This window comes from Phodopus roborovskii, unplaced genomic scaffold (assembly GCF_943737965.1).
Source record: "Phodopus roborovskii unplaced genomic scaffold, PHOROB, whole genome shotgun sequence".
Classification (NCBI taxonomy): Eukaryota; Metazoa; Chordata; class Mammalia; order Rodentia; family Cricetidae; genus Phodopus; species Phodopus roborovskii.
In genome coordinates, this window is record NW_026126516.1 from 2,098,359 (window position 1) to 2,125,328 (window position 26,970).

The 26,970-nt window shown below is 46.5% G+C and overlaps 1 protein-coding gene across 2 annotated transcripts in view; it reads left to right on the plus strand.

Moving 5' to 3' along the window:
* The window catches only part of Dglucy (D-glutamate cyclase), a 79,926-nt gene that overhangs the window by 19,951 nt on the left and 33,005 nt on the right, over positions 1-26,970 (plus strand). For both annotated transcript variants that reach the window (XM_051196469.1, XM_051196468.1), the window contains exons 2-6: positions 14,248-14,373; positions 19,481-19,631; positions 22,257-22,455; positions 25,257-25,407; positions 26,548-26,670. In XM_051196469.1, the coding sequence (XP_051052426.1) occupies positions 14,274-14,373; positions 19,481-19,631; positions 22,257-22,455; positions 25,257-25,407; positions 26,548-26,670 (724 nt within the window). In that variant the 5' untranslated portion in view covers positions 14,248-14,273. The remainder of the gene's footprint in view (positions 1-14,247; positions 14,374-19,480; positions 19,632-22,256; positions 22,456-25,256; positions 25,408-26,547; positions 26,671-26,970) is intronic.

The following is a 26,970-nucleotide window of genomic DNA, read 5'->3' on the forward strand; positions in this document are numbered from 1 at the left end:
GCCAGAGGCCACAGTTGAGTGTCATACTCTATCGTCCTCCACCTTATTTTCTGGGCAAGGACTCTCAGTGAATCTGGAGCCTTGCTCGTTTGGCTAGACTGGTTAAGCAGCGAGCCCCTGAGACCTGCACCACAAAGCTGGGACAACAAACATGCCACCATGCCTGGCTTCTTCTGGGTGCCAGGGACCTGAACTCAGGTCCTCATGCTTGTGTTGGAAGCATTTCACCCACCAGATCATGTCCCAGCTCCAGTGAATTTTATCGTTAGGATCAAGCACTTGGAAGGCTCTTAATGGCACTGGAGGCTATGGAATGAGGAAGGAAATGAAATTGAGGAAAGCTACAGAAGTGCCTTCGCGAAGGGATGCTAGAGTTGGGAGCCTGAACCTGCAGGGAGGAAGCAGTGTCCCAGTTGCTTTCATCATCACTACACAAAGGCCTACTTGAATTGCTTTAAACATTGAATGTGCCCACTCAGACAAAGAGCTAATCAATTCAGTGGTAGGGCTATCTGGGTATTCACAATGGCATCATGGCTCCAGATGCAGCTCTTCCAAAGGCTTTCCTCTATAGGCCAGTATACACTTCTGGTTTTGTGGAGTATGGTAAATTGGCTGACCAGATCCATGCCTTGAACCCACAGCCCAATCTCATTTTTTTTCACTTGGGGCATCCTAAGAATCATTCTAGTTCAGTGGTTCTCAACCTTCCTAATGCTGTGACCCTTTAATACAGTTCCTCATGTTGCAGTGACTACAACTACAAAATTATCTCATTGCTACTTCATAACTGTAATTTTGCTACTGTTATAAATCATAATATAAATATCTGGAAATAGAAGTTTGTCAAGGAAGGGTCACAACCCACAGGTTGAGAACCTCTGTTCTAGTTGGACCAGCCTAGACTACATTCACCAACACTAGGTGATACAGCCTAAGTCACATGCTACCCTTAGAGCCTTAAGTAGAGTCTGGTTCCTTAGAAGTATGTGGGTCCCCTGCGTGGAATCCAGGCTTCTTACAGAATCAGCCAGAATGTTCACAATATGGGGATCTGATTTTTTAATATCTACTTATTATTTTATATGTATGTGTGTACCTATATGAGTTTATGTGCCCCACATGTATGCATACAGGAACCCACAGACACCAGAAGAGGGCATCAGATCCCCAGATCTAGAATTACAGATGGTTGTGACCCACCATGTGGGTGCTGGGAAACGAACCCAGACCTCTGCAAGAGAAGTATTAACTGCTGATTCATCTCTCTAGCCCCAGGAGTAGCCTTTATAAACTAAAAAGACAGGAAGGAGTAAGTGTAAGCTGCCTTTGAGAACAGTGTAAGGGTGGAGCCCCAGAAAGAGGGTGGGCATTGAAAGTGCCTGGTGTGAGCTGGGAGTTTGAACACAGAGTTTACCAGCAGGCTCAGGAAACAGGCTTCTTTCCTCCCGTTATAAAGGCCTACCCCTTACTTACTCCTTGCAGTGTCTACTCTGCCTTTAACTGTTCAGTGCAGAGACAGAGAAGGGAACTCACTGCCACAGAGAGCCCCCAGCATACTGACTCTGAGCAAGAGGCCTCTCCTACGTTTCTTCTCTTGTCCCTGAGACAGGAACTGTGACCCCATTTCAAAGATTAGGGTGATGAGGAAGGAATGGGATGGGAAGTGACTGACTACCCAGAGCCACTCAGTTAATAAATGGGAAGGAGGGGTCTAGGTCCCTCACAACTATTGACTCTAAAACCCGCATGCAGGTAGCCATGTGGCCCGACCCTTGAGGATCACTTTGTACTGTGTCACACCAAGCACCCAGGCTGGCAATCCTTTTGCATGTTGTCACCCACTTCAACATGAGTATGTCCTGTGCTACATGTGCTATGCACAGAGACACAGATGAGTGTAGAGGCAGAGACCACTCATATACTGGGCCTCGTTTGTATCTGTCCCAGGGGACTAAGGATGGAAGTCTAGCCTCGAGAGCTAGACAAGCAGCCATTGAGCATCCTGCAATAGCGGCACTCACAGCTTCTCACACCCTCATCTCTAACAGGGGTCGCCATTGGCAATGCCCAAGAGCTTTCTCAGTACTTGTAGCATTCCTCCTGAAAACACCACAAAGCCCCTTAGGGTCAGGTGTTACTATTCTCCTCTTTTAATAGACAAGAAAGCTAAGGGCCATGAAAGCTGAGGAGGTCACAGCAGGCAGCTCGTCCCTGTGAGGTGTATTCTGCTCCCTCTCTGAAAATTGCCCAACCATCTTGAATGGCTAGCAAATGGATGAGTCGGGATTTGAACTCCAGTTCCGTCTGATTCTAGACTGTGGGCTAAATGTTTTGTTTCAAAGGAGACTTGAGGAAAACCTTCCAGTGAGTGATTTGGCTTTGAGTCTCCTTTGCTGAGGAGGAACCCTGTTCCCAGGAAAGCTCATGGTCCTCTTTGTTGCACTGAGCCCATAAGGCCCTTCCTCACACATCCAGGCCCTTCCTTGCACATCTGTGCATACTGACATGGAGGCCCCTCTCCCCAACTCTGCACTTCCCTGAACCAACCACTTTGCTGCAGTTCGGCTGAGGAGTATACACCTGTAGCAAGTCTAGTAGGGATCTTCCGGACCACAGCCACACCACCCACATGCTCATGCAGAGGGTGTGAGCCTCTGCACGCTTAAGGACACAGACAAGGAAAACCTTGATAAGGAAAGGCCCACGTGAGCCATCACAGGTGTGGCAGCCGCTGCAGGGGAAGGTGGCTGTGGGGAAGTGGATTGCCCCCTCGGTTTTTTTGTTCCGTTTTTAGCTGTGTTTTTCAGAGCAAGTAGGTGCCATGGTGATAGGAGCCATAGAAATAGATGGAGTGCACCTCCCAGCAGCCGTTCCCATGGAAATGCACCAGGGAGGGCCGGGGACTTGCCCCTGCAGCTGCCAGCTGCACACTGGAAGCAGGCCCCCGGAGGATTCTCACTGTCTTTCTGGGGTTGTCCCAGGGCCGGAGGGTGCTCCCTCCCTCCCAAGGTAAACTGAGACCATTCCTGAGTCTTCTCAGGGAACTCTCTTAAGGAACTTGACTTTTCTTCAGCCTGGCCATCTTGCTTCACAGTCACCTTCAAACAAATCCTATGAGACTTCCTGTTCCCACAGTTGTGAGCACGTGTCTAGGTCCTGCCTGGATATAGAACTGGCATTGGTTTCACGCTGGATAATAACAAATTTAGGGACGGGGACCGAGTACCGAACATTTGGTGCCCATAAAATGAAATCTCAGAAGATCTAAGCCAGTAAGGCAGGCAGGGTAGGAGTGATCCTACTTGAGACTGGCACTTAGTCTGTGAAGCCTCCCTGGACATGGGGAGGCCTAGACGCAACTATTTTTGGACTCAGCTTTGGTGGACTCAAAGAGCCTTTGAAACAATAGCTGGAGCCATGGCATCGCACTTATGTAACCAATCTGCAAGGCTGTGGATGTGTGTACAGATGAACCCGGTCAGAGCTCTGTTTTCTTTTGTTTGGATTTAGTATACATCTTCCAAAATGTAACCCATGGGAAAATACACCATTCAATCCTAACTGCCTTAGATTGGGCCAAGCATAAAAGGATTAATGTCAAAGTGTGTTATTATTGCTGTCCTACAATATGTTTCTGTCATAGGACACTATTATGTGTATATTATGAACATTCCTTTTCATATATCAGTGCTCTCGGGTGCACTCATCTCCAGGGGCAGGGTAAATGCAATCCTGGACTAAGGTATGGTTCTAAGACTAAGTACTAACTAAGTGAAATTAATTTTACTTTCAACTAGAGAAGTATGTACATGCCCCTAACAGAGGAGGGATTTTTTTTTAATTAATAACATAATCAATCCACAAACAGTTGCATAAATAGTTAGAAACTTTGAAAATCATACTACTGGAAGACGCTGGCACGTGTGGCATCTGAGTCCTTGTCACTGAAGTCCTTGTCTTAGCAATTGAGGTGTTCAAAGCCACCAACCCCTTCAGTCAAGAAGTGATGTGCATGGTGGTAGCCTTGGCTTGTAGGTCATACCGTGAAAGTGGGCAGTGTAGAGCTAGCTAGGCATCATGAAAGTAACTGCCTGGTTAAGCCTAGGACTCACCCAAGGAACCATGGGACTTGGCATTGATCACCGGCACAGCTCCCTCCACTCAGGCTCCATGTGGATTCCTGGGTCGTATTTCGTGGTTACAGGAATGTAGCCTGATGGAGCCATTACAGAAACTCCATATTAAACAAGCAAACACGTGTGCTCTAGTTTCACAGGCCAAGCCAGCTCTGAAGCAGAAGGATGCTTTTCTTGCCCAGAGCAGTCATGCCTTGGAGTTTTGCCCCTCGGTTGGGTTACTCTACTTGGCTGGCAACTCAAAGCAGATTGACTCTGAAGGAGCTGCTCTCAGACATTGCATGGCTCTACACATGGACATTCACAGTCATGTTGGCCGACAGAGTTACGGCCAGATTTTCAGAGTCATACAGTGAATGTTTGGCTACATGAACATCCACACAAAACCTTCCTTTCCATAGGGTTGGGACAGGAACCTCAAGGCTGATCAAGACCCACAGGGGTCTGAAGGAATTCTCCACACCTCTGATTTCAACTGAACATTTAAATGAATGTTTAATATTGGCTATCACAATTACTGTTCTTAAATGGGCATTTTTAAATTTTAAATTTCAAGTTTCTTATAGTAAAATATATATATTGCGTGAAATTTTACTGTTGTTTGCCATTTTTACGTGCATTGACCGGTATTATTATGATATCTTTTCCTAAAACATGTCCATCTGCTCAGGCTGAAACTCCAAATACTAACTGCCCACTGTTCCTACTGCTAGCCCCAGCAACTCCTGTTGAGAACTAGAATGATCAGGGTTCCCTTATGTGGACTCACACAATATCTGTCTTTCTGTGTCTGGTTTACATCAGTTAAACTAATGCCTTCAGGCTTTGTCTGTTACAGCATGTGTCATTAGAAACGAAAACTATTCCACTGTTTATACAGCCCACATTTTGTTTACCCACAATTTAATTTTACCATAGCTTATTTCTTCTTGTCTTGTTAAGATTTTGAAAGAATCACAAACATGATGAAAATTACAAGAACAGCCATCTCAGAATCCCTGTGTTATTTCATAGCATTGCCCTACTTATTAATGAATTATTTAAGATCTGCCTGATATACAGAGTCCTCTGTTGGTGAGTTATAAACTGGTCTTATTGTTATTTCTATTTTTATTACAATTGATTGATTGATGTGCATCACAGGGATGCACATGGGCTACAGTGTGTGACAAAGGTCAGAATTAGTTCCCTTCTTCCACTGTGTGGGTCCTGGGGAATGAACTGCACTGTCAAGCGTGGATGCAAGCGTCCTTACCAGCCGACCTGTATCGCTAGCCCATGTTTCCTTCATCCCTATTTTAAATTTGTGTTTGTTATATGTGTATGGGTGTTTTATGTCTGTGCACCACATGTGGCCCTGGTGCCTGTGGAAGTCAGAAAAGGGTGACAGACATTCTGGGAACTGGAGTGACACACAGTTGTAAGCCACCATGTGGGTGCTGGAAATCGAACCCGGGTCCTCAGGGAGAGCAGCCAGTGCTCTTGGCTACAGCAGCATCATCTCTCCAGCTCCACTTACCATTGCTCTAACAGTGTAGTAAAGTACACGCTCCTCACTCTCAAAGTGACCCGTGGTGTTCACCGTGTCCCTTCCATAAGCCTCATTCTCCTTTGAACACACATTTGCTTTCTGAACAAAACATTTCAGGGCCATCTGATGGTGTCCTTGCCCCGGCAATCACAATGACAGACTGCATTTGTTAAACGTTAATTGGTTTCTTTTCTTGCTATGTGGTAAACAGCTTGACAAAAACCACTGGAGAGCGAGAGGGTTTGTTTCAGGCCACGGTTCAAGTCCATGAGAGCGGGAGGAGTCAAGGTATCAAGCACTTAAAACAGCTGGCCACATCACATCTACAGCCTGCAGTGGAGCACAAGGAATCCAAGTGTTCAGCTGCTTTCCCTGTCTGTGCAGTCCCAGACCCACTGCCCAGGGAACCGTCCTGCCCACAATTAGAACGAGTCTCTCTGCATCAGTTACCAACCACAGTCAAGGTACAGACATTCTCAGGGGCTAGCCTTAATCTAGATAGCCCTGACAGGTGTGCCCAGGGGCTTGCCTCATGGATAATTCTAGATTCTGTCAAGTTGACAACACTAACCATTATAAACAAAACACGCACTGAGTAAATTTTCATTTTTTTGCCCTGTTTACATGTATAGAGCTATGTCATTAAACACTTCCGTTTCATTTTATGTCTGCACCACATGTGGACCTAGAGCCTAGAGAAGACAGAAAAGGACCTCAGATCCTTGGAGAACTGGAGTTGAAACTGTGAACTACCATGTGAGTCCTGAACATTAAACCTGAGTCCTCTAGAAGAGGCCATCCTTTCTCGGGATGAATTTCCTCAAGGAATTTCAGTTCATTTTAGCAGTAAAAGGTGTTCTAAGTCCAAAAATCTAGATATCATCAGATGTACTCATTCCTCCTGAGGTACCATTCCTCCTGAGGTACTACTGCCCGCTCCCAGGCAGAGCTAAGGGATACATACCACCCCCCCCCCAACACCCTATGTTCTTTAAAATCTAGTCTGCCAAGCACTAATCTAGTCCCAGCATTTGAGAGGCAGAATCAGGCAGATCTCTGTGGGTTCTAGGCCACCCTGGTCTACATAGTGAGTTCCAAGCTAGCCAGGGCTACAGAGTCCCTGTCCCAAATATCTAATACTAGGCAATGATGATTACAGTTCACGGTGAGTACCTCCTGGTGCAATTCAGGAACTCCAGGGTTTGTTACAGTTTTTGGGTTTTTTTTTTTTTTTTTTTTTTTTTTTTTTTTCCTTACCATGTTGTACTTCCCTGGACAGAAACAAGGTTCTTGGGTTTCTAACATTTTGACTTTTTAGATACAATCAAAATCTCCCTTGAATACCACCTCCTTCTCCACTTAGCTGTCCCCTCAGTCTGCTTGAACCCTCCCCTGCAAGCCAGGTCTGGCCAACATACCATTGTCACCACAGGGACACATTCTCAGTCCCATGGAGCTGAGACACCGTAGCCCAGGCCATCTTCCCTAGACTGGCCTCTTCAGCCCAGTTGGGCTCTGATACCCTGCTTTGGGCCACCATGACTTTCTGTCCCCTACCCTGAGCTTTGGCTCCTACCTCTCTCTGCTCCATCCAAAGGCTTTAGGACTGAGTCCTTCATCAAAGAGAAGGTGAAGGAACCACTGTTTGTCTTGATGGGAAGTATTTGTTTGTTAACAATTCTTTTCGTGTTAGGAGCACTCGATTCTGACCTATTAAATAAACAAATGCTAATTATGACTGCCAGCGTTTCCCCGATCTTTTGTCTCTGTTATTGTCATGACATTTTTAATGAAATGTTTGTACAGCTAGGATGCCTTCTTCCTTACAGCAACATTTATTTTGCAAATTTGCAGTTGTATTTAGGCTACCACCAGCAACTCTCTTGGCAAACACTGAGCAACTCCCACCACAGAAATTAATGAGTAGAGACAAGGTCTGAACACCTACTCGTTCTGTCCTTCCGTTGTCACGTGGAGGGACTCTGGGAAACCAGTCCAGGGGACAGCTATGGAAACCAGAAATGGAGTTTCGTAACACTGCAAATTCTTCATTCTTGTAAACAAGTCTTCTAGGTTAGCCTGAGCATCCAGGAAATGGACTGTATCTCCTAGTTTTTAAGGGGGACCCTTGAGGTCCCAGATACTGTCCTACATCAGTACAGGGTCCCTCTGTGCTTGTTGCTGACAGAGCATAATGAGGTGGTGTGAGAAAAGAGCATGCTCTGTTTCAGTGAGGGCTGGCTGCATTTTCTAGTCCTTGACCTCCGTGAACCACGGTTTCTCTGTGGAACACGTGGCTGCCTTGGGCTCCTCAGCCCTGTGACCTCTCTCCTGCCTCTCTGACTGCCTCATCTCAGCGGTACCCGTTCACCTTGACAGGAGACCCGTGTGTTGGTGCCCTTGCTCTTGCCACCCCCTCCCAGCGTCAAATACAGATGCACAGACCCCTCCACAAGCTCCTCTACTACTGTCCCTTCCGTCCACAGGCTGAAAAGCTCTTTCATTTGAACTCAAGCAACCCCCTACCCCTCTAGCCTCTTTTCTAGCTTCAGTCCATGTAGCCTAGGAACGCTAAGTGCATTCTATTGCAGCTAACTGTTTACTTTCTTTCTCTCCACAGGAGATAGGCATGACGGTAATTATGTGTTTAATGTCTGTCTCCTGGGATGGTAAATCCCTATGGGCGTAGGTTGTGGCTGTTGGATTACCACAGTGTCTCCAGCACACTGCACACAGAGTAACAAATGAAGGCAACACTTCTACAAGACTAAACCGGAACCAGGCCAGGAAGTGACCCAAGAACCCCACATGTGCTAAAACTCATTGGGTCTAAGCATAGCTACTGAGGATCATACCATTAGTAATCCCAGTGAACTAAGGATAAAACAGATACAGGTAGGTCAGTGATTCCCCCATAAGTGTCCAGTGAGGTTGAGAATCCAACTTCCTCTCTAGTTTACATTTTCACCATGATACTTCATGCATGGAAGGAAGGATGTATGTTTGTATGTATGTATGGATGGATGGATGAGTGTTTGGATAGGTAGATAAGTGGATGGATGGATAGATGTATTGATGGATGAAAGGGTAGATGTATGAATGGCTGGGCTGGGTAGATGCGCTATGCTTGAACAATTTGTGTAAATATAGTGTAGATCATTTATGAGTAAGAACTTACAATTGGGTCACAAATATTACCCCATCCAACTGCACTTCAGAGCACACTGTAGGTCACTGTGGTGGTTTGTGTAAGAATGGCCCCTATAGGCTCAAAGATTTGCCTATTTGGTTAGGAAGTTAGCATTGTTGGAGGAAGTGTATCACTAGGGGTGGGCTCTGAGGTTTCAGAGTCCACTCTAAGTCCAGAGTCTCTTTCTTTTTGCTGCCTGCGGATCCAGATATAGAACTCTCAGGTACTTCTCCAGCACCATGTCTGCCTGTGTGCTGTCAAGCTTTCCCTCATGATAATAATGGACTAAACCCCTGAAACCATATTAAATGTTTTCTTTTATACGATTTTGCTGTGATCATGGTGGCTCTTCACAGCAATAGAACTGACTAAGATAGTCACCTCCTTGGTCCCTTCCTTAGTGTTCCAAACACCCCCCAACTAGCACAGAAATGGAGAGGTGGGACACACTCTCTGGGAAAACAGTGGAACTATCTCAGCCAGCACAAGTGTGAAAGGACAGAGTAAGAAGATCTGGATTCATGGTGGACTGTGAGACTTTTGGATGAGTAGGGAAGGCCTGCCTGAGAGTCTCTAGATCCCTGGAGTTGGTTGAGGAGGGAGGCTTAAGAGTGGATGGAGGCCAAGACAGACCTGGGGATGCATGGAAATACGTCACCCTCTCCACATGTAGGACTTCCATTTTAAGCTCCTTCCTCAATACCTCCATGTTCACCCTTCCAGAGTTTGTCTGCATGGATTTGAATATGGGTGGTGTACTTGTGCATAGAGAATCCCCAGCCTTGTTTCCGTCATATGTTGGGGAGATTGTTTCAGATGAGGCATAAGCTATCTCAAGATAGCTCAGAAGCTAAGGATATTTGTTGTCATGTCCAACAATCTGAGTTCAATCCATGTGCATGTGTGTACATGCACAAATAAGTAAACAAGCAAATAAATAAATAAAATACAAAATTTTAAAGAGCTAGCTCATTTTAAAAATAGTTAAGTGATCTACATTTCCTGGTCTTGATATGGTTTGAATATGTGCTCTATGCTGGTTAGTTGTATATTTGTTTGTTTAATTATTATTTTTAATGGTTTTTTGTTTTTTGTTTGTTTGTTGTTTTGGGGGGTTTTTTGTTTTGTTTTGTTTTTTTTGTTTTTTGTTTGTTTGTTTGTTTGTTTGTTTTTGAGACAGGGTTCTTCTGTAGCTATGATGTTCTATAACTTACTCTATAGACCAGTCTGGCTTTGAACTCAGGGAACCACCTGCCCCTGATTCCCAGCATTGGGATTAAAGGCATGTGCCTCCATGACTATGTGCTGGATAGTTTTAAATGTCAATTTGTTTAGAATCAACTGGGAAGCATCCCAGTTGGAGAGTTATCTAGATAAGATTGGCCTGTGGGCATGTCTGTAGGGGGTTGTCTTGATCTTTAATTGACCCAGTTCACTGTGGATAGAACCATTCCCTAGGCTGGATCCAAAACTGTAGGAATGAAGAAAGCTAGCTGAATAGCAAGTAAGCAGCATAAATGCATTCATTTCTCCCTGCTCTTGACTGTGGACATGGTTGACCAGATGTCTCAAGCTCCTGCCCCTGTGACTTATCAGCAGCAATGAACTATAATTCTGGAATTATAAGCCCTTTTCTTGCCCTAAATTGCTTCTTGTCAGGGAATTATATCACAGCAACAAAATGAAACCATATTACCCTCCAAAGTTGACAAACTGAAATTTTAATCTCCCAGGTTGTATGTTAATGGTATTTGAAGATAGGATGTTTCTTATGTAATTAGGCCATCATGGTAGCATTAGTGACTTCACAAGAAAAGGAAGAGAAACCTGAGTTAGCACACTTTCTCTGTCTTGCTACATTTCTGCCTTACCAGGTAATGCCCTCTTTCCTGTCAAGAAAGTCCTCAGCAGTTGCCATTGCAAGGTCCTGGGCTTCCAGACAAATAAGCTTAGATTTCATTTTGCTTTTCTTTTTCTTTCTTTCTTTTTTTTTTTTTTTTTTTTTTTTCTCTTGAAATCTCGAGAGAGGCAATCTGGATACATAGCCAAAACTTGCCTCAGACTTATTATGTAGCCCAGTCTAGCCTTGAATTGGTAACCCTTCTGCCTCAGCTTCCTAAATACTGAGACTAAAGATATGTGCCATCATGCCTGACTACTAAACATATTTTTTAATATGCTGTTTGGTTTTGGATATTTTGTTATATCAGAAAAAAGACTAGGACAAATGCAAACATAATCTTCAATATAACCAGCCCTGGGTATGTTCAATAAACTTCTACTTAGTTATATCTAAATTATTTTTATGACAAACAGCACTGGCATGTACTCTGGGATTTTATTCACTATTTGAAAATATCTTAGGATGTATTCCTAAAATTAAATTGCTTGAATAAAGCAAAGGACGGGCTCTGTGAAGGTGGAATTTCAGTCATCTACCATGGTGGCAGACCAGATATTTTTACTCTGGAGGTTGGGTGTGTCAGGCCCTGCTGAGAGGATGATTGTCTTTGGGGCCCATTATTGGCATCTTTGATACCAGGGAATAATAGTATTTGTGGATTTGATGGTTTGTTCTTCTCTAAAAGGAAAAGAGAGAGCTCTTGATTGGTAGGTGACTTCTTGGAACTCAGTGCAGACTCACTGTTTGGATCTTGTCTTCTCTCACGTCTAGAGCAAGATACTGAGGAAGGAAATATGTGGGATACCCAGCAGTAGGTTCACCAGAGGTCATGATGGAAAGCCAAAGGAGTTTGGTATTCATTCATTGAAGAAACATATGGACTTTGGCCCTATAAACATATCGTGGTTAATAAGGGAATGGTCTATGCTATTGCTAAGATACACAGATTCTTCATACCATGGATGGATGGATGGATGGATGGACAATGAGTGGATGGATGATTACACACACACACATACACACATATATATATATATAGATAGATACAGATATTGATATGGGTAGGAAGTTACCAATAACTCATGATCTGAAATCTGGTTTGGATTAAATCTCTACCCATTAATTATGGGACTTTATGTAACCTCTTGGACCTCCACTAGCCTCCGTTTCCCTGTCTGTATTGAGTTTAACAGTACCTTTTTTTTGAGGGCTATTGTAAATAGCTAATAGATGGTCTAGTACATGGTGAGTGCCCAGGAATTATGGTAGCTGCTATCTTTTGTTGAGAGTGGACAGTCTCCGGCTGTTTAAACTCTGTACAGGGAATAATCCATAAGATAGGAAGTTAGATACTAGAGAAGACACTGTGTTCTTCCTGCCAGCTGAGCATGCATGCGGCAGGATGCTTTGCACAGGACAGGTTCCTACCTAGCTGTATTTATTTCTGAGTCATTCAGGGATCTGCTTATATTTCTATTTACACAATAGATAAATAAAGAGAAGGAAGGCAACATCCCCAGGAGCTGCACTGATGCTGGAACTGATAAACCCAGCTTTCACTTGGCTATCATGCCCCTTGGGTAGCTCACTTCAGTGGGGTTTGTTATGCAGTCTTTCATCCTCCAGTTACACGCGGAGCCGCTGAGCCTCTGGCTGGGCTGCCGTCTCCCATGTGGTTGCTGAATAGTTCTGTCTTTGGCCTTTACTGAGGGCCAGAGGGAGGTGCTAAATTCCCTGCAGTGACTCTGGGAACCACAGGCATCTAGGACTTCAGCTGCTGACTGGCTACTTGGGCTGGAGTCTGGCCTGTCAGCCTAGAGACAGGCACTGATTCAACCTGCCAAAGCAGCTGCCTTAGGCCTTAGCTCTACCTTGCACTGGGGCCTGGAATCCAACCTCACCTGACCCTGAGGACTCCCCACCCCAGCCAGGACTAACTGTTCTCTCCTCTCTGCCCTCTTTGTTTGCAGCTATTAAACCAAAGCACTCAAGTGGGTTTTAAATGCACCTCTCTTCTTCCTAGAGCAATTGTGTTCTTTTATTTGTTTGGGATTCTATACAAGCCGAATCTTTCTTAAATTAGACCCGAAGCTTACTTGCATGGTTTTCTACCTGGGAGATTGGCTAGCGTTGAAAACACAAATTGGTGGTTTTGAATCCCACTGAGTATATCTCTTGTGATAGAAATAGTTGTGGAAAATCAGGCTTATCTAAATTCTTCACTATAACACCACTCCAAAGCCATGCATCCTTCCCTTCTGCAATCAGCCAGTCATTCAACAAACATTTGCTTTTGTGTTCTTATGCCAGGCACTTGGCCTATGTGAAGAAAAAAAAAGGACATGGGTCAGAGGTCGGTGCTATCAGCTCACCACATAAGAAATCAATTTATGCAGATTTCCTTCTAGACATAATTCCCTATAGCTTTGAGACCATTTCTATTTTTTTTTAACTTTGTATGTGGTATATGTGTTCATATGTACTCACACTTGTGGGAGGGTGTGTGTGCACACGCATACATGTGTGTGTTGAGACCAGAGCTTGAGAGTCTTCCTCAATCGTTCTCAACCTTGCTTTCCTAGACAAGGTCTCTCGTTGAGCCTGGAGCCCACTGATTGGTTAGACTGGCTGGACAGCTAGCCCCAGGGCTCCTCCTCTCTCTGCCTCTGCTGTGCATGGCTTTCCATATGGGTGCTGGAGATCCAAACTCAGGACCTCATGCTTGTATAGCAAGCAACTCTACCAGCTGAGGAATTGCCCAAGTCCCAAGTTTTAAACTTTTCATTGTAGTTTAAAAACATTTTCTATATTTAAATTTTACAACTTTTATTCCTTTACCAAATCCCAAATAAATCACTGTGGGTAGAGGGAGGTATAAGAAAAAAAAAATCCCCACCAAGTTCCCACCTTCTAAAACCCCCAATCTAATCATCGAAAGTCATAGGTGATAGCTAATGGTGTTGGGGTTTCATTTGCGGTTGTAAATGCCATTCCTTCATTACTTGGTCCATGGAGAGACTTTGGGGATGTACCATGCACTTGGGTTGGCATGGATGCTCTGGAGCCTGTGGAAGGAGTCTAAGAGGTGTCTTTCTCTGTCTGCCAGGTACTGGGGAGAGAATGGAGTTCAAAGTCAAGTAGAACATTAGGCTGCTGTGGTTTCAGCCTCACAAGAGTAGTTCAAGGAATGTTCTGAGAGCAAGGAGCACCTGTTACAGCCTATTGGCTGCTCTGTAGAGACCCGGGTTCTGAGCTGCTTCTGTGAAATACAAAGCCCTCGGGGCAGGATAGAAGACACCACAGGTCAGGAGAAGAGCATGAAGAAGTCACAGGTGTTAGGCATTGCTAACTGGACATCGAGACCTGACAGAAAGAATTTACCCTCATCAGGGCTTGGCCATAGTTAGTCCAGGGCACAGCACCCAACACCAACTCTGAGCCTATAGGGAAACTGCCTCTAAGTCTCCCTTCCTCCATTGTGTAGGTTCCCTGCAGCCCACTGGGGATGGTATGCTGCCCTTCTCATTTCTGCTGAGGTCCTGTCTTCCCTCTGCCATAAGGAGTCTACCAAAGGCAGCGAACATCAGAAACACATCCAGCATGAGAGAAGGTAAGCAGAACTAGACTCTTGGCTGAGTGTTTGGTTGGTTGGTTTTATTAAGACAGGGTTTCATGGAGCTAGCCCAGGATGCTTTCAAACTCATTGTGTAGCTGAGGATGACCTTGGAGTCCTGATCCTCCTGACTCCACCTCCTGAGTTCTGAGATACAAGTGTACTACCACATCTGGCTATGTGGTGTGTGTGTGTGTGTGTGTGTGTGTGTGTGTGTGCATCATGCACACATGCATGCCTATACACTAGTGCACTTATCAATCAGAAAAAAAAAAAAAAAAGAAAAAGGATTAATCACTGTTTAGCTTCCCAGAAAGATCTACAAGTTTGGACTAGATTTGAGTTGTAGAAACCTTATAGAGGGGTCTAGGGCCTCCAGTTCTACTTGCTTACCCAACTCCATATGGAGAACTGCACACAGACTCAGACCATAAAAGTAAGTTTTTATGCTAGGCATGGTGGCTTTTGCTTGTAATCCCAGCATTTTGAATACTCAGTGCTGAGAGTTTGAGGTTAGCCTTGGCTATATAGTGAGTTCCAGACCAGGCTAGACTATTTAGTGAGACCCTATCTCAAAAAAATAAAACTTAAAAAAGCCCACCCACCCCCCCCACTCAGATAAAGTACCACAGACCGTAGTGCAGTGCCTTCCAAACTGTTCTTGATCCAGACCAAATTTCCCTTGCTACTGTCTTATAGGCATGATACCCAGAACTCCCAAAAGTCCTGAAACACACACACACACACACACACACACACACACACACACACACACACACACAGGCATGCAGATGCAGGCATGTGATAGGCACTGACCTCATTCCCACCAATATTTCGCAATACAAACAAACACATAAGGGCTTAGGATATAGCTCAGTGTGGTAGAGAATTTGCCTACTAAACTCAGGGCCCTGGGTTCTATCCCTCACACCACAGAACAAACAAACAAACAAACAAACAAACAAAAATAGTCTATAGACTTCTTTGGTTATTGGTACAAACACCAAAGGGAAAACCAGTAGCCTGCTTAATGTGCTTAAAGCAAGAGTTCTGATTTAGCAGATAGCTATACAAAGCCTCTATCATTATTTGTGGGTGAATGGCTACTTATTTTTGCACCCTAAAGAGTAATAACTTAGAACCATAATTTTCACAAGTCTACAACTGAGGCTGTTCTTAGCAATGTAGTTTCTCTGCCTGCACCGTGGTGGACCATCCAAGATACCATCTCCCTCATATTCCAATGACCATTGGGGTGACTGCACCAGAAAACCTAAAATTTCCTCTTATGGAGCCTCTCTGCTGGTTAGTTTCTATTGTCAGCTCGACAAGCTGAGAGTCACCTAGGAAGAGAGAGACCTTACTTGAGTAATTGTCTCCATCAGATTTGCCTGTGGTCATATCTGTGGAAGCATTTTCTTGATTGTTAATTTAATGAAGAGATCTCAGCCCACTGTGGGCAGCCTGTCCTTAGGTAAATGGTTCTGGACTATCTGAGAAAAGTAGCTGAATACAAAGCAGGTAGGCGCCATTCTTCCACAGTTTCTGCTCCTGTTCCTAACTTGGGTTCCCACCCTGACCTTCCCTGAATGGATTGTAACCTGGAAGTGTAAGCCAAATTAAACCCTTTCCTCCTCAAGTTGCTTTTGGTCATAGAGTTAGTCACAACAAGAGAACGGTAAACTAGAAGACTCTCCAACCTAGTGGGCAGACTTCTTTCTTTGGTAGATCAGGACTCCAAGAGAAAGCAGTCCTCCAAGATGCATGCAAGCCACGGCTCAAGACTGCTCACACTGTGCACAGACTAATGTCCTCTCAGCCAAAACAAGTCACATGGCCAAGGCCTGATCCAATGAAGGTGGTCCAATAGTACATGAATGACAGGAAGCAGAATTTATATAGAAGACTTCCAAGGTCTTTCAAAGCCATTGTACACCTTCAGCATACATGAGTTTTACCCCAGACAGCGACTGCCTCCTGGGACCTCAAGAGGGCAGCGGGTCTGGGCTCCAGTGTGATTTTCAGATTTGCTCCTCATAGAGTCACACTATGAGTAAAGTATGCTACCTTCCCAAGCTTGTTTCCAAAATAAAAAATGGGGACAGACTCCTCTATGGGAGCCTTCTGGAGGCCTATGTGGGCTGTTAAGTTCCTTGCAAGCCAGCTGCTGCTGTAGGATGATCGGTCAGGAGAAGGGGCTTGTTCCAAAAGCTGGAAATCGCCAGCCTAGAGCTGAGTGTTCAAGGCTGTGAATCTGATTGGGAGAACTCCTTCTTTCTTCTCCCTCTTTCTTCCTCTTGTTAAAAAAAATTGATTTTTGGTTAAAAGACTCAGAATAAATCACTCGGCTTCTCTCCACAAAGAGAAAGTGTCATGACCTTAAATGGAACCTGAGAGCTCCAGGGATGCATGAATCACACTGGGCTATGAAGCTCAAATCTAGAAGCTTGGTCAGCCCCACCACCCTTTTAAGAGGGACCTCAAGGCCTCTACTCCACATTGTGTTGCTAATGGGGACAACTTGGGGCTTTTTCTATTCATCTCCCTCAGTGGAGATGAACAAAACCTAAACTCAGCTCCCGAAGAAGTGCATTTAATTAAAAAGGAAACAAAGAAGCATTGTGTCCCTAATGCCTCCCTGATTTATTGCATTAAAAATCCAATTTGTCCTCACAATAGGCTTTGGAGGGAAGAGGCAGCGGAAAGTGGGGAGGCCTTTAAGCTGGCTGTTCCCTCCCTCACCTCACCACAGGCGCAGGTCATTGTGGAGCCAAGCTATGCCTGCTTGAAAGGTGCAAGAGCACCTGTAATTCTGGGCCACCGGGGTGGCCCTCGGAAAGCCTGTTGGTGACTTTGGCAGACATTGTGGGCTTTGAGATGATGAGTACCAGCATCACCTCATCACTTGCTGGTCCTGGGGTTTTCCCAGAAGATGGTCATGTCTACTTCACCCGAATTCTCCAAGGAAGTCTGGGACCCATCGTAGAAAAGCCCAGAGCCTTTGATCCTGTGGGTACAGCTCCATGATGAAGAGTTCGCAAATCACTTAGCACAGAGCAACCTGGAACACCATAAGCACACAGTAAATGTCTGCTAACAGTGTTCATGTAGGGCAGAAAGGTTCAGGGTTGACGGAGCACATCTGGCTGCTAGGAAAATTGTTCCCAAAGTTATTTCTCCAGTAGAACACAGCTCTGTCTGTAGTGTGGTCTCTGTCTTAATTGTTGTAGCAAAACATCTGATACTGGGTGTGCTGGTTATCTGTCTCACTGCCGTGACAAAATGTCTAACGGAAGCAATGTATGGATTGAGGGGTGTGCTCTGGCTCACAGTTCAGAATGATACAGTCCACTGTGGGAAGGTTCAGGGGCAGGGGCAGGGGCAGGAGTCACATGATCACGTGGCACCAGCAGTCAGGAAGCAGAGACTGATGAATGCTGCTGCTCTACCCACTTTTTATTTAGCCCAGAACCCCAGCCCATGAAATGGTACCATCCACATTTAGGGTGAATCTTACCAACTCAATTAACCTAGTCTACACAGGCCCAGATGTGTGTTTCCATGGTAATTCTCAGTCCCATCAAGTTGACGATCAAGTTTATTCGCCAAAGTAAGTAATTTATGAAAGAAAGGTTTCTGTTGGCTCATAGTTTGGGAAACTATAGAGTCTAAGAGCCTGGTGCCAAAATGCATACAGTTTTAATTCATGGTGGAAAGCAGAAGGCAATCCACTAGATGCCCAAGGGTATGAAAAGCAGAAGGCAATCCGCTAGATGCCCAAGGGCAAGCAGGAACAATGGAGTCATATACCAACAACTTAGTTTTGTGGTAACTAAGCCAGTTCCTTGAGAATAAAAACTCACAGGAGACAGCATTAACTCTTCAGTGAGGGTTGCAGCCAAGGCCCAAAAACATCTTAGTAAGCTCTATCTCCCACCACCACACAGGGCAGGGGTTCTCAACCTGTGAGTCACATCTCCTTTGAGCACATATCGGATATCCTGCATATCAGACATTTACATTGCAGTTCATACAGAGTTAGCAAGATTCCAGTTATGAAGCAACAATGGAATAATGCTATGGTTGGGGTCAGCAGAGCATGAGGATTAGGGAGGGTGAGAGCCACTGAAGAGGAACCCCAAGTTCCAACCCATGGACTTTGGGGGACCTGCCCAATCACGACAGTCTTAGTTCTATAACTCTGAGAGAGATGTAGAGAACAGCATCAGAGTTACTTGCAGGCTTTTCACCTGGAGACAGCCATGGTTATTATGCAGATATATTCCTTTGAGTTCTTTTATCGGCTTTAGAGAGAGAGAGAGAGAGAGAGAGAGAGAGAGAGAGAGAGAGAGAGGAGAGACTATGCCGAACATACTGTTTTGTTATCTGGCATTGTTCCTTTAACAGTGGCTGTGATGTTGGCAGAGCATAACTCATGGAGGTCTCCTTAAGGTGGGCATGATAAATGCCAGCTTCCAGGTGGGAAAACCGAGGCCAAGAGATGAAAAGCCACTTCACTGGGGTAACAGAGAAAGTCAAGATTCAAGATCAGGGTCATGTACATCCAAAACCAGAGAAATTTCCAATTCTCAGGATGGCTATTTGCCTTCAGAGGAGCTCACGGTAGGCAAATGGATTTCCCCCCACCTCCCTGTTGAGAGTATGTGCCCTCTCTTCAGAAATCCATCTGCATAGACAAAAGACACCAAGGGTCAATGTCTGCAAAAGATTACCCAAAAGACAGCAACACAGGCAAGAGGCACTTGGTCTTGTCAGTCATCAGGGCAAGGTACACATGATGGTAAATCTTGGTCGTCAACTTGATGATATTTAGAATCACCATGGAAACCGAGCATGTGTATGAAAGGTTCTCTAGATTAGGTGACTGAGGTAGGAAGATATTAGGGCGCTAAGTAGATGTGTTATCATTCCATGTACCCAGGACTGATGAAAAAGAGAAAAGCTAGCTGAATACCAGCATTCTCTACTCTCTACTTAAGTATACTTTTGTGCACATCTGAAACAAGTCAATCAAAAGTGGAAGCAACAAGAGTCTGCAAGCATCAACCAAGTGTGCCTTTGTCCCATCTCCCACCCAACCCAGGACTGCAACCGGCTAGCGTGGTGGTCCTACCCAGATCCCTAGCACCGGCCTTTGAGAGCTTCTGCCGGGCCAATCACGGTCCTCTGCCCCTGCTGGGATGCAGTGAGCCCCGGAAGGTGCTGCCTCGCCTGAGCACTGTCCCAGACATAAGGTAAGAAGCCTGTGCTCTGGTAGACCCCAGCACAAAGGAGCTGCAGCCAGGCTCTTTGTTACTAGGTCCACTGCTCCAGCCTTAGGGACCACACAGGTCCTAGCACGGAGCATCGCATGATCACTGCTCAGGGGCGAGCTGCCCTCTTTATCTTCCTACTCCATACCCTGTTCTCTAACCCCACACCTGCCCCTGCCCCAGGCCTAGAGAAACCCTGTGGGCAGTGTCTCATTCCATTTCCTGTTGTCATGATGAAATATGCTAACAAAAGCAAGTAAGGGGAAAATGGATTTGTTTTAACTCACAGTTACCAGGGAAGCCAGGTGGCAAGGGCTTGAGAAGAGAAAAACAACATATATTATATATATACACACACACACTCTTGGCTGGCTGTGTAGACCAAGTTCCAAGTTGGCCTTGAACTCACAGAGATCTGTCTGCCTCTGCCTCCTGTGTGCTGGGGTTAAAGTTGTGCACCAGCAGGCCTGGGCCCAGAGCAATCAACTAATGCACACATGGCTGTGCCCAGCTCTCCTGTTCTCGCCACTCTGATGCAGCTCACAATCGTCTTGCCTAGGGAATGGTGCCACCCACAGGAGATGGGTCTTCCCAACTCAGTTAATCAATATAATTTCCTAAAGACTTTCTTACAGGCCAGCCTGAGATTCTTCCCACAGAGTCTACATAGCATCAATGACAATTAAAATTTACCATGATAGGCATTGCCACCTGTCACTTTATCATTCCTACCAGAAAGCCTTGCACAGGATTAAGAAGAAAAGAACAATGCTTGCATCACTAACCCCCCCAGAGGAAAATACCAGTTATACTGTGCATGTTTGCCCAGACTCTGAGACAGCAGATGTCCCTTTTAGCTCCTGTCCACAGTTTCAGTTACCCACGGGTGACCAGTGTCTAAAAATATGGCATGGAAAATTCCAGGAATAAATAACTCAATGTTTTAAATAACTTTTATGACAGTATATCGTTACAATTACTGTGAATCTCTGATATAAAGTAAACATCAGGGGAAAGACCACATAGAGGGTTTGGGACCTAGCTAGTGTCAGGTATCCATTAGGGATACTGGATGTATTTCCACACACAGGAATACGGCATAGCAAGCCTCATAGGTGGCCCTGGAAACCTGCATCTATGCCTCTCCACCATGCCCTAGCTTCGTTTGTGAGGCTAATCATGGCTCTACCTTCTGTGACCCCGATTGTTAGACACTCTGACTTCTCTTCCTGTCTTCCTTGAGCTCTCTCCTCCCTGTGTAACCCTCTTCTGCTCACCCACCAAAGTGGCCTTTTCCAAGTCCACATCCGATCACATGATTCTACCATTTGAAAGTCTCCAAGGCCCGCCTGTGGCTTGTGCCAGTGGTGACCTGGCCCCAGCTCAGCTTCTCCTGATGCTCAGGGCACCTCTCGCTCTGGACAGAGGGCTTCCTATTATCATTCTGTAGACCCAAGGATGAGAGGGCCCCTCAAAAATGCTACTAGGGCCTGAGCTGGTGCTTCCTGTGTTACCAGCTTGGAGCCCCCTGGTGCAGACCCCCCATGGCCCCCCACACTCAATCCCTCCACACTTTGCACATTCTGCAACCTCCGCCTAGGTGCGCTTTCCTCCCTATCCAACTTGTTAACTCCCATTTTTGCCTCAAGACCCAACGCCTCCCCCTTAGTGGGTTGTTAGCTTTCCGCACTATGAGAAAATACCCAGGACAAGCATGAAGACAGAACAACTTGTTTTGGTTTGCCGTTTTCTGGAGGTTTCAGTGCACGGTTGCCTGTGGCCACCGTTTGAGTCTGAGACTAGCTACAGTTGACTGGTTATTGCTTGGGCCTGTGGCAAAGTGCACAGCACAGCAGGGGACATGGCATGGAGCAAAGCTCCTCCCAAAGAGGAAAGACAATGAGAAAGTGGCCTCCTCTTCCTCAAGTGGATGTCCCCAGTGGCCTAGCCCCCTCTCACTAGCCCCCCACCTTCTAAAGGCCCATACCTGCAACTACCACCACAAGCTGGTCCAGGGACTTCTGGGTGACACTCGAGATCCAGACTAGCATAAGAGAAGAGGAAACTTCTCATTGTCCTGTGTCTCTCCACCGTCTAGACACTTGCTACTCCGTGTAGCGCGTGTCTGAAGGTGGAGTCACATCCTTCAACCCCAGCCCCCTGGAAAGGAGTGGGGAGGAGGAAGAGCTTGATAAATGATCTGGTGCGAGCAGAGGTGAGAGCTCCCGGATGGAGAAAGGAGGCCTTGCCCTGCGAACTCTGACCTGTGAACTCTGAGAGGTTCCCTGGGGCCACCATCTTCTGTCTGGATCTGCCAGCATCCCCCCCCCCCCGTGGCAGAAAGTCCACCAGTATTTCATTCTTGTGGGTCTGACTGATCTCATTGTTGAGGTCAGGAGACTGCATGAGCCACAGGTATTGCACATGTGGATTCAGAAGCTTTCGTTTGGTCATGCTTCAAGAACACCAGCCAAGCCCATAGGCAGACACCAAGTTCCCTAGACATGCCAGCCTCAGCTAACCCCCTCCACTGCCCTTTTAAAAGGGGCATCATCGGGGAACCATACTAAAAGTCAGAGGCCTGTGAGCATTGCTTTGTGTCCGCAGGACCATCTCTCCACAGTTCCAAAAATACGAGTTTGGTGCCTGCACAGGCGTCCTGGCCTCGTTGGAAGAGTACTCAGAGCAGCTGGAGGACATGATGGCCTTCATCATGGACTGTAGCTTCTCCATAGAAGAGGCCTTGGAGCAGGCAGGGATCCCCAGAAGAGATCCAGCAGGTCCCAGCCATTCAGGAGCATACAAGGTAAGGCCACACCCCTGGGCTGAATGGCTTGAAAATGTGGATGGAGTTGTATTTTCCTATGGTAGACAGAACATTGGTACAGGAAGCAGAAACCCTAAGGTCAGCCCCTTCTCGGTCGCTCTCCCAGGTAAAGTTGTTAGCTTCCAAGCCAGCTTCTCTCCCTCCCACCTCTGATGTGGCTGGAGCACCCAGTGTGGCCCCTTTGAGCAATTGTTACAGCTGAGTCAATAAAAGCCACTTGGAGAGAGAGAGAGAGAGAGAGAGAGAGAGAGAGAGAGAGAGAGAGAGTGTGCACGCGCACACATGCGTGCGCGTACACATAAGTGCACGTTCATGCCCTTGAGGCATACATGTATGTATATAGTGTACGTTCAGGCCAGAGGTCAACCAGTATTTTCCAAGGTCAGTGTACCTTGTTTCCTGTTACATTTATTTGGAGAGGGGATGATGAAGGTGGGTTCAGGGCACGTGTGGAGGTTGGAGGACAACTTAGAATCAGCTCTCTCCTTCCTTCGGTCTTGGGAACCAAATTCAGGTCGACAGGCCTGGCAGCAAGCACCTTTCCTGCTGACTCACTTCACTGACCCTACCTTGGTTTCTGAGACAAGGTTTCATGGGACCTGGGGTTCACTGGTTAAGGCTAGGCTGGTGGGCAGAGAGTCCCAGAGATGCTCCTGACTTCTCACCAGTGCCAAAACTGCAAGCACAGGGTGTCACTATGCCCAGTTTTGATGTGGGCACTGAAGATGAACAGGGACAGAAAGGTGGCCTCTCCTGGGACAGGCCTATGGTTAGGGACTGTCCATGGCTGAGGTGATCAGCTTTTCTTCCTGCTCACACCAGTCAAGTGGGGGAAAAGCAATCCTTGCCTCACTGTTCCTTCCCTGATGCTGTTGAGATGAGTGTGAGCGAGCGCTCGCCCTCCAGATCAGGGGCTTCCAGGGCCCTGTACAAATGACCACCCTCCAGGCTGGTCACAGGGAGCCCAGTCTCCAGGGCCCTGTGGGAATGAAGGCCCGGCCTCCAGGCTTCCCTGCTTCACAGTGACTAGACATTTCATCTTGAGCACAGTGTGTAACAGTGTCCCCTTTGGCTCCTGTCAGAGAGGCCTGGGTTGCATCAGGTCAGAAACAAGATCGTCCACATTCGGCATTGCCTTTCAAGGGTCAATAGCAAAGAGGGAGGAGGACAGAGCCCGGGCCACTGGCTGGGACCCACTATTGCTTGTAGCAGGTTAGAACTGGGATAGCCTCAGACTCATCAGCACAGCCCCTCATTAGAGATGAAGAAAATAAGACCTAAAGGGACATCCCAAGACCCAGAACCAACTGGAACCACACTCTTGGCCAATGTGGTGACTTGAATAAACCTGCACAGAGGCACAGGTGTCCACAGGAGATACCAGCCACAGCCTGACTTTTACCACATCTCACCGCCCTCTCTCCCCATGGTTGCCATACAGCTTTCAGTCTGTAGCGACCCCACCCCACCCCACCGCCCTTAGAACCCGAGAGATGTGGTCATACAGCCATCTTGACTTAGACTGATGGCCTGGATAGACCTAGACAGGGGCATCTCAGCTCCTAGGAGCATTGCCCAGCTTTGCAAGTGGCCTACATGTGTCCCCTCCCTGTCCTGGGTGCTGTCATATGGACACCAGGTTGGCAGCACACCAGGATTTCATCCTACTGATGCCAGGGTGCTAACGGCAAGCCAGTTAAGTGGCAGCCAAGGTTGTCCCAGAGGATCACGATCCTGGCTGTGTCCTAACCCTGTCATAAGCCCCGCTGCAGGGGAGGAAGAAGCGTGCCAGGAGTGAAAGTCATGCAGGTCACCCTGTGCAGACTCTACGAAGGGAGAACTTGGGGCATCCAGGGACAGGCGCCTCCCCTGGGGAATCTAGAGGTGGAGCTCGGGGTTATCTGCTCCCTTTTGCCTTAGAGGCCTATGAGATTGGGTGTGTGTATGTGAGAGAGAGAGAGAGAGAGAGAGAGAGAGAGAGAGAGAGAGAGAGATAAACCTCAAATGGAGTTTAGCATTTCCTTCGTTTCTGAATGTTGGTGACAAAGGGCTGTTGGACCCTCAGCATTGTGGCTGATCGAGTATTTCACAGATAGTTTCATATCACCATACCGTCCCTATCACAGTACAGTTCTCAGACTCTCAAAGACACTCTATACCCTGACACTCTAAAATGACAACGGTTATAGATCTGCCATTCTGTCCTCTTAGCTGTCCGTGGGAGAGCACACCGTTTTCCCCGTGGAATGCTCCAGTAACTACATTCGAATGTTTGAGATAGTATTGGTTTCCTTTGGGATATTTAATTTTCTTCTCTTCCCTTACCTTTTTGCCCCTCGCCATGTGTTTATGTTTAAAGGAGGCTCTCACTGTGTAACCTAGGCTAACCTTAGAACTCCCCACATAGTCAAGGCTCAAACTCTCCATTCTCCTGTCTTAGCACCTCTCCCCCACCAAGTGCTGGGACTGCAGACACATGCCACCCATGAATTTTCTTTTATGTGGTTAAAATATTACTCTGTCCAGCTTAGGAGATGTGTCAAATGTTGACAGGTTTAAAAAAAAAAAATTAAGAGCCCCCGTCCCCGTTTTGATTTACTTGTTATTGACAAATGCCCCACCCGTGTGACTCCTCAAATTAGAAGGCATGTTTCTACAGCAGCTGCTGGAACCCCTTGCTTCACGAAGCTTCTTGAGCTGTGGGTACTGGGGCTTGAATCTGTGTTAATTCCTTTTTATTTTTTTTCCTTCCCCCTACATTTTTTTACTTCATTTGTCAGACAACGGTGCCATGTGCTGCCATTGCTGGCTTTTGCTGCCCTCTGGTGGTCACAATGAGACCCATTCCCAAGGACAAGCTGGAAAGGCTACTGCAAGCCACTCACTTCCTGGGAGGACAGCAAGGACAACCCATCCACATCGGCAACCCAGGTCAGTGTCCACAGCTGTGCTTCCAACATGGGCCTGACAAGCATCTAGGAGCTTATGCTGCTCTTCGGGGAGTCTCAGGGGTGAGGACCTGGGGTGAAGCCCAGAGCTCCATACCAGCTGACTGTCTGGCTTAAAACAGCACCACCTTGCCAGACCAACAAGCTTCATCTTGAGGCTTTGTGATCACATAAAACTCCGATGAGCTTCCCATAATCCCTGCATCATGGTGCATGGGACTTTTTCTTTCCAGTTGTCCTCTGGCCTCTACATGCATGTGTATGGTACATGTGTTGCTCATGATCATGTGCAAATATCACACACACACACACACACACACACACACACACACACACACACGTGCTCGCGCATGCGTGTAGTAATATTAATAAATAAAACTCAAACTTACATTTGGATTGAAAGCCACAAGTATTTACTTAGCCCGAGAGTAAATGAACAGACTCCAAGGGTGAAGGTCAAAAGTCTGGGTGCCTCCCAGGCCTCTTGGAGCTCCCAGAGGGCCTGGAGGGAGCTTGGGGTTGGCCTGGGTGAGAGCCAGGGTCTGTGACCTTGAACTTGCCCAGGTTTGAAGTCAACAGACTCATCAAAGACCTGACAGTCTATAAACATACTATCAGCACTATTGGCCTTCCTCACCCAAAACAGCCTCGGGGCCACCCAGAGGATGTCTACTGACTTGTCTTCTTCCTAACGCGGGTAAACAGGCCCTGGCACATCCATCTGTGTTGTCTTCATGTCGATGACTGCTGGCCAGGCTAGGGCTACTGGTAGGGATAACAGAGGCTACAGCTGTGTAACTTAGTCAGTCTGTATCACACAGTGCTACAAGTCTACAAGTCCAGTATTGAGCTAGACACATCATAGGCTCCCTCCAGACACCACACCATGCAATTTGAGAAGTCAGCCTGATTGTACCAGTCACCATGGGCCCTAAGTTACAGGACATCCTTATCTGTTAAGACTCCAGTCCCTAGCCATCACTACCTCCTTCTCCTCTCCCTCCTGACCATCAGGATAATGCTACAACTACTATTTCTTTGGGAGGGAGATCCATAATGTACCCAGCGTATCCGTGTGTTCAGTACTGACCAGAGGAATTCTGTTTTCTTTTTCCATATGCAGAACTTTTGGGAATCAAGGCCCTTTCCAAACCTGACTATGGGAATTATGTGGAGTGTCTGCCTGAGGATGTTCCAGTATTCTGGCCTTCAGAGCTGACCAGTCTGGAAGCCGTCAGAAACTGCAGTATGTTGGGGCATAAGGGTACAACTACCCCGATCTCAGAGGTAGCCCAGGGGATCTGGAGTTCTTGAAAGCACAGGTTTACTGATTAATGACTGAAACTTGGAGAACACGGGCCTAGAGTTGGGGATGTAGCTCAGTGGTAGGGCACTTTTCCAGCATGCTTAAAGCTACCCTGTGTTTAACTCCCAGCCCTGGAAAACAGATATAGGCTAAGTGGCTACAGTGTCTCCCATTTTCTCTGTTTATCCCAGGGCCGAATCACTTTGTCATAGCAGCTGTTTAGTGCAAGCGCCTTTGGAT